Source organism: Pangasianodon hypophthalmus, chromosome 24, assembly GCF_027358585.1.
Source record: "Pangasianodon hypophthalmus isolate fPanHyp1 chromosome 24, fPanHyp1.pri, whole genome shotgun sequence".
NCBI lineage: Eukaryota > Metazoa > Chordata > Actinopteri > Siluriformes > Pangasiidae > Pangasianodon > Pangasianodon hypophthalmus.
This window is the reverse complement of record NC_069733.1, coordinates 9,436,790-9,445,095: the sequence shown is the minus strand read 5'-3', so window position 1 is coordinate 9,445,095 and position 8,306 is coordinate 9,436,790. Positions and strand designations below refer to the sequence as shown.

The window sequence follows — 8,306 nt, the reverse complement described above, 5'->3', positions numbered from 1 at the left end:
GACTGACTGACTAAATAAATAAACAATCAGACAAAACAGGGAACAAGTAAATACTAACAAGCAAATATTAAGCTGGACAGTAAGGAACATGGAAAAATATATAGCCTATTGAGGAATGAGAACTTTAGAGGAAGTAGCAAACAGAGAGATCTCTAAAGGGCAACATAAGAAAAGAAAGAAAGAAAAAAAATGCACCCAGCTGCCTGGCCTGTTAGTAGTCTTATATCCTTATATTGATTATCATTTGTAAAAATGTTCATATTATTATTATTATTGTTGTTGTTGTTGTTGTTGTTATCATCATCATCATTATCATCAGTAGTAGTAGTAGTAGTAGTAGGAAAATACTAAAAAAAAAAATTACGAAATACCACTCCACATCTGCACTTTATAAAGCTGCACAGACACTTTATGGAACACTAAATATATCGCTGCTACCCTACAATAGTTTAGAGCCCATGTCCTGTGTATTTATTGCTGTGTATTTATTGTCGTGCGGTCATCTCACACCGTTGTGTATTTAGACTTTATGTAGTCTTGCGTACTGTTACGTGTTGCATGGTCCTGGAGAAACAACATTTCGAATGAGACAATTAAAAACCCACTGGTGGTAATAGTAGTAGTAGTAGTAGTAGTAGTATTGTCTTTGTTATGCATTATTATGATGTTTATTTATATTGCATTTTTTTAATTCAAAAAAGTTATATAGAAAGTACACTATATTGCCAAAAGTCTGAGGACAACTGATCAACACACCCATATGTGGTTCTTCCCCAAACTGTGAATTGTACAGTATGTCTCTGTATGCTGTAGCATTACAATTTCCCTTCACTGGAACTAAGAGGCCCAAACATGTTCCAGCATGACAATGCCCCTGTGTACAAAATGAGTGCCATGAAGACATGATTTGCCAAAGCTGGAGTGGAAGAATTCGAGTGTCCTGCACAGAGCCCTGACCTCAACCCCACTGAACACCTTTGGGATGAACTGGAACGCTGACTGTGTGCCAGGCCTTTTCACCCAACATCAGTGCCTGACCTCATTAATGCTCTTGTGGCTGAATGAACACAAATCCACACAGCCACGCTCCAAAATCTAGTGGAAATCCTTCTCATAAGAGTGGAGGTCATTATAACAGCAAAGAGAGAATAAATCTGGAATAGGGTGTTCAAAAATGACATATGAGTGTGATGGTCAAGTGTCCACATACTTTTGGCCATATAGTGTATTAGGAGGTTGGAACAAACCACCTATTAGATAAATTAATGTAATAATCTGTAGTTACAAATGAGCTGAGTATTGATAATTGTTGATTGTTTCAATACTGTACTTTGATTTCAGCTTTTGAATAGTTTCAGCATAAATCAGTTTGATTGATTGGTATAAATGTATAAAGATGAAGATATTATGCCTATTTCTTCTTCTTATTATTATTATTATTATAATTATTATTATTATTATAGTAGTAGTAGTAATTGTAGTTGTAGTAGCTAAAGTAGTCTTGTCTGCAGTAAAAATTCTTGCATGTTAGAAAATATTAATTATAAATGAAAAGAAATCGTGAGCACAACAATTCAGAATAGAAAGCCAGTATATTGTACATTGTTATACAGGTGCCTGTGTATTTCACCAGCTGCAGCTACAGCAGTGTGAGGTATCATCGGTGTGTTAACACTCAGAGAGGCACTAAATATAGTGTTGGTACAGTATAGCTCTGCTCGAAACGCCTGATTTTATATAGGATTCCTGAGCAGCAACCCAGTCCAAATATACAAGCTTACAGCAGCATTAACATCAACACCACACAGTAACACTACACATGTCAGTTACTCATATGCATATCTGGCAATGCAAATGCCACTCGTTCTCAGAATTATGCCTTGTAATAGATTACTTTGAGGTATAATACAACATGAAGAATGCAGCATACAGTAAATCCATGACTTTCAATCTCAATATGGCATGGCATATACCCTTCCATGGCCATGCAAAAGATCTGCAATGTTTTAAACCAGAGACAGAAACAATGAATCACAAACATCATCATATATCCTTATCCTTGCAAAACATGTGCACAACATCGAGCTAAACTGGATGTGTGTTCAATTTCTGTTCAACAAGGTATTTGCATGGTAGATGAGGAAGCCTGGTTCATCAACACTCACACTATCTGACCTTGTTTTTTTTTTTTTTTCTTCAAAGAGACACTGCAAACAAAAGGAAAAAATGCGTAACACTTTCTATGAAGGCTGTAGAAATGATATAATGATATAATGATATCATAGAAATGATATAATGAACATGTTCATAACATTACAATGCATTAATAAGGCATTATACACATTGTTATAATTATTTATGAAAATGCATTACACTTTATAGCAATGTCCATTATGCATGATGAATTATTACATTAAATGTCTCACTTTACTTAGAGCTCACAAATACTATTAATACGGAAATTATAAAGGTAACAATTTATAATATAAAGTAGGAAAAAAGAGAGAAATAAAAGAAAGACAATACAGTATGCAAGCTGAGTTTCTTTGACACACATGATGTGTTATGCACACTACTTATTCATAATGCATAACAGGCATTACTATAATAAAAACACTATGTGCAACACCTTATGAATGTATTATAACTATATAATGTTATGAATGTATGTACAGACCATTATAGATGCTAGAAAGTGAAGAATAACTGAAAAATGTTTGTGCTTGTAGAAGGAAAATAAAGTGCAGTTTCTGCATCGCTAAACACACGTATACCATGTGTGGATGAAGAGTGAAAAACGAAAAGAGGAGGAGAGAAAGAACTTGAATCATCTTATCGAATGTTCAATATTGATATAACAGTCCAACTCAGCGTTAATTAATCACATTTAAGAACACAAACAACATTATAATATTGTTATTCATCACCAAATTTCTGACTCAAGATTCATTTGAATTTTTCTGTTAGTGTCTGTGCTTTATAAGTGTCGCAAAATGAACACAACAATCTGCACACCTTACTCAACTCTGTATTCAACAACTCTACCCTGTCTCTATTTCAGCTAACATTTACTATTTACATGGAACTTCCGCATTAACTAGGTTTCGGAAAATAGTGATGGAAGATTTTCTCCATGTCAAGTGACAAATTGTTGTAATCTGATTACTCCGTTCACCTTTTCAACCAAACAAGCTTTAAATTCCTCACACATCACATATCATTTAAATTACCGTATACAGTATGCTCGTACTCAGAGCATGCTTTAACAGAAATACATTCAGTTGGTACATAAAATGTGTTAATATTAAGCTACATCTACTTTTTTTCCATCTGTCAATTCATATTTAAGTCCAAAGAAATTTTCTGTACATTTTCAAATCCTATGATAGAATCATAACACTTTCGCAACACTTTCGGGATTATCCATCCATATGTGATGATGTAACTGTTGTAGTCTGCATGTCCTGCAGATGTTCTGGATCTATTAAACTGCAAGATACTCAACCGAACTGGATTAAAGATGTATATGAGGCTCACACTGAAAATGTGACACAAACACCAGGCTTTTTCTTCAACCATTTTCAGTTATGAAGTGAAGCAGATGTTCAGTTGGATTTAAGAAAGACTTTACATCATTCTTTAGTCTGACGTAACTGACTAGAGACACTGAAGGAGTCTCCAGTGTCAGCACTTTGTAACGGACAGTATTAAAGCTGTAAATTTAAGTTTTCTGACACGGGAAGAAAAAAAGAGAGGTTGGTGATGGATCAACAGGTTATAGCTGTTATGACATAAGTGATAACAGGAACTAACTTGTCTCACCGATGTTCCACAACATTAAATGTAACTATAAACAAAAAACAAAAAGTTGTTAGCATTGGCTCTCAACTGACACAACAGAAAAGCATTCACCCTATCATCTGGAGATTGTGAGTTTGAATCTCTACAATCCCAATGTAAGTCCAAGAAACAAAATTAGCTCTCTCTGGGTGGGAGGGGTGTCATACTCTCTCTCCCCTGTCAATCACAACGACACTAGCTAATCGCGGGCATCTGTGAGCTCGTGCATGCGGAAGAGGGCGGACAGCATTTCTTCCGAGTGTGTTAAGCCGCTTCACTGAGCAGTAGGCAAAAAGATGAGCTTGGCTGGCATCACATGTATCAGAGGAAGCATGTGGTAGCTGTTGTATGATAGGCGAGACCGGAGGGGGGAGGTTAGAGGAGTTGTTATCTTTGGAAAAGTGCTGTAGTGTTACAGGGATAAAAAATACTGCTACACACCATCCCATCACTGATCATTTTCCTACAATATCTCACCCTGGTGTATTTTATTTCTTACGTGTTCAAGAATTAACAAGCAAGCTGAACAACTGTTCTGTATTTTTGGTTAAGTAGCATTGTTGAGGTGCAAGAAAATAACTAAAGTGTATAGGTCATGTTGATATGCAAGGCTTTACGCTGTAGCGTGTGCATAAATTGTGGTGAAAGTAGTGTCTTAACTAGCTACAACAGCAGTCAGTTATTGAATATAGAGCAGTGAAGAAAAGTAAATGCATCTCAGTAATACCAAAACTATAACACCATGGCTGATAATCTATGCTACACTCTGTAAAGAGCTCTTAGAACATAGTTTCATAATGTAAATAAGAAATAATGCTTCATCTTAACCTAACAGGGAACAAATCTTGGTTAACATAAATGTTACCATTAACACTCAATACCAGTACGTCATCCTGCTGACACTTTAAACACAAGGGGCATTATAAGTGCAGAGTTGCGCCTCTAGTGATCTGGCAGAATGGGAAATTTCTAAATTTCGTACAAATGCCATTTTGCCCTAGATGCATGTCAGCTTAACTCTGGACTTGACCTTAATTGGCTGAGTTTTAAATAATAATGTGATGGACTGAACAATATCTATACCTATGCCTTATAATTATCTTTTCATTTTTAATTCCAATCAGGTGAGTATCCAACAAACACTTCCTCCATGCTTACGTCTCGGAATACGGACGATCCTTTTTGCTCAGTGCTGGATTTGTGCTGTACATTGTTGCATATAGTTCGAATAATTAGTAACAGGCACAGCAGGAGTTGGAAGCCCGAAGTGCCAGGCTGGCTACAGACTTCACTGCACAGGTTGTCAACCTGTGACACGTTCCCGCGCTGGAGATGTAGGTGGAGGCCAGCCGGTGGAGCCTCTTGGCCCCGAAGGCGTTATAGTGGCCGGGCATGACCTGCTCCACCTCTTCCTTGTCCACCATCTCTACAAGCCTCTGGCAGCTGCGCACATAGTCGCCGACGGCGCTGTAGGGCAGCCAGTCGATCATGGAGCCGTCGTAGACCACGTCTCCACTGAACAGTATTTTGTTGTCCTTGTCATGGAGGCAGATGCTGCCTCTGGAGTGGCCTGGCATGTGGAGCACTGTCAACTGCCGGTCCCCAAGGTTGATGACATCACCTGAAAAAAATGAGAGAAACAAGGTGGTACAGAAACTGGATACGAGACTGCATTGCAGCACTGACACTGCATAAGCTGTATTGACCAAAGCACAAATTATTAGGGGAAATGGAAATCAGGTGACGTAATGCAACACAGCTACAAACAGAGACAATATGTTCCATTAATTTTGCATCTATAAGTAATAATGGTATAGAGAGATTGGAAAGATCCTGAAATACTGCTTAGGGGTTGTTATAATCATAGCCTGATTATTTTCTTCAGTTTTTAATCAAATTTAAGAATTTGACAACATTTGGAAAGGTGTACACTGCTGCTTTAGGAACAATACAAATATGCAACTTGCATCTAATGACTCCAACCAATATTGAAATAATAATACTATAATATAATAAATAATAATGCATGCAGTGGGGAAAAAAAAAAAAAAAGAAAACACTGACAGTGCATGTTTCAGTGCATGTTTCTGTGCATGTTCTCCCCAACAAAAAACAAAAAACATGCTGGTAGGTGGATTGGCTATGCTAAATTGCCCCTGGGTGTGAATGAGTGTGTGAAGGTCTGTGTCTGTGTGTGTGTGTATGGTGCCCAGTAATGGACTGGTGCTGCATCAAGAGTATATTCCCACCTCACACCCAGTGTTCCCAGGATAGACTCTGGATCCACCTCAACCCTGACCAGAATAAAATGGTTAATAGAGATCTGTTCTAAATTAAAAAAAAATAAATAAATAAATAAATAAATAAATAAATAAATGCAGACCTCTTGACTACGCTTTACAGATCCACTTTGGGAACCGCTGCTGGTGGTACATGCTTGTCACATGACTACTGCAACCCATATATGAATCTGGCCACAGCTACTATCTGTCCCTTGGGCCCAATTCAGTGCAACATCACTCACCTCTGCTTCTGATAGTAAAATTACATTACATCAGTGTCGTCTCTGGAGAACTGCTTTTCTAAAGACTTTGGTATCTGGTCTTGATAATCACCCTTATTGATGAGGTGAATGATGCATGTGGAATTTGGGCTGGGACTGAATTCTGAAAGAAGGCTGATAACCAGTGCATTAGTATTACTTCATTCTTCAGCATTGGATCCTAACAAAATCAGGCGTGCTCTGTAATGTAGAGAGCTGGTGTAATTGATTTACTGACCATCCTGCAGTATAATTGTATAGCCTACCGTCTCAATACAATTCAGACAGATGAGAAAACCACATTAGGCAGTGGGCTTGGTTCTCTGACCACGTCCATGCTCCTTTAATATTACTGTAATTCAATTGAGTTCGATTCTACCATGGATCAAGCAAGGGTGGTCAAGAGCCCCGGCGTCCAACTGGAGGAACGGTAAAACTACACTCACAGCAGACAGGAAGGGATTAAAAAAAATACAGAATTTGATATTTTTAATCTCTTTCTTTATGTTGTAAACTAAGGTGGCATGGTGGTGCAGCAGGTAACATTTCCGCAGTCTCACAGCTCCAGCTTCAATCCTGAGCTCCGGTTACTGTCTGTGTCCAAGTTCCCTAGTTTCCTCTCAAAAACATGTCAGCAGGGAGACGAGTGACTCTAAATTGCCCTAGGTGTGAATGAGTGTGTGAATGTGTGTCTGTACGGCGCCTTGAGATGGACTGGCATCCCATCTCACTGTATTCCCACCTCACATACAGTGTTCCGGGGATAGGCTCCGGATCCACGCATCTCCGACCAGATATATAAAGCGGATACTGAAGGTGAATGAATGAATATAATCTTAACTACACGAATAATGGCAGAATAAAGAAGATTAGAGACAACTTTCCTTTCAGCAAAAATGCAAGCGCTATGTGTCCGTATATTTCCTCAGAGTATTAATTAATTAATAATAATAATAATAATAATGCAGTCAATGGGTGAAGGCTTAGGAACAGTTAAAGCCTATAAGTGACATCATCTGACAGAGATACTATAGCTACTCATAGGTAGATGATTATAGAGAATAATTTGGGGGAAAGGCGTGTATTATCAATAACACCTAACTCCTCCAGTGTGTAATCTGGTGTCGTTATCACACAGGAAGCACACGCCCGTGGATTTCTGAAGCATCTGCAGCGTGCCGGTGATGTGGCTCTGATGCTATTGGTTCACACCTCACTGCATCAGCTCAGGATGAAGCACAGCTGAGCGCCAGGACCGCGGCTGCACCGCCATGCATTACACCACACACCACACTCTACACACCTTCCTGCAGGATGTGGGTGGGCTGCACGGGTTTCACTCTGTACTGCCTGGCCGTCCAGCCCGGGCACGGATTCTCCACGATCTCCCTGTCAGACAGCCATGTCACCGTCTCGAAGTTGTCTCCGTTGGCCAGGGCATCGACCTCAGCCTCGTGCACGCCCACCTGTTGGAACTGGTGCAGGCCGCCCGAGTGGTCGAAGTGCACATGCGTCCCGATAGCCAGAAGCGGATTTCTCCTCTTGGCGTCGTCTCCCAGCAGGCCTTTCGCGCTGATGTACTCGGGCAGACTGCGCAAGCCGAGGCCGGCGTCGATCAGCACGTCCTGGTGAGATCCGCGAATCAGCCAGATGTTAGCTCTGTTCCCAGATTCGTAGAAACGCTCCTGGATCCAAAACAGGCCGTTTTCGAGCGACTTGTGCGCATACCAGTCGGTCGCAGACATCACAGTGCATGTACGTCGATGGCGTTACGAACAGAGACGGATTAACCCCAGATACTGGAAGACAAGTCCGCTTCACGGGTCTAGCAAACCGTAATAGCACCTTTTCCGTAAGTGGCGCTTGGTGGAAGCTGTCCTAGTGTGACGCAAACAGGAAGTGAAATATTGATTGGCTGAAAATT

At 39.8% G+C, this 8,306-nt stretch overlaps 1 protein-coding gene across 1 annotated transcript; it reads right to left on the bottom strand.

Moving 5' to 3' along the window:
• Positions 1 to 2,413: 2,413 nt before the first annotated feature.
• On the bottom strand, positions 2,414 to 8,265 carry mblac2 (metallo-beta-lactamase domain containing 2). The gene is made up of 2 exons (XM_026931310.3): positions 7,686 to 8,265; positions 2,414 to 5,461 (listed from the first exon to the last, which is right to left on the bottom strand). Exons 1-2 carry the CDS (start codon positions 8,125 to 8,127, stop codon positions 5,073 to 5,075), a joined length of 831 nt encoding a protein of 276 aa, XP_026787111.1. The 5' UTR covers positions 8,128 to 8,265; the 3' UTR covers positions 2,414 to 5,072.
• Between the last annotated feature and the right edge of the window lie 41 nt (positions 8,266 to 8,306).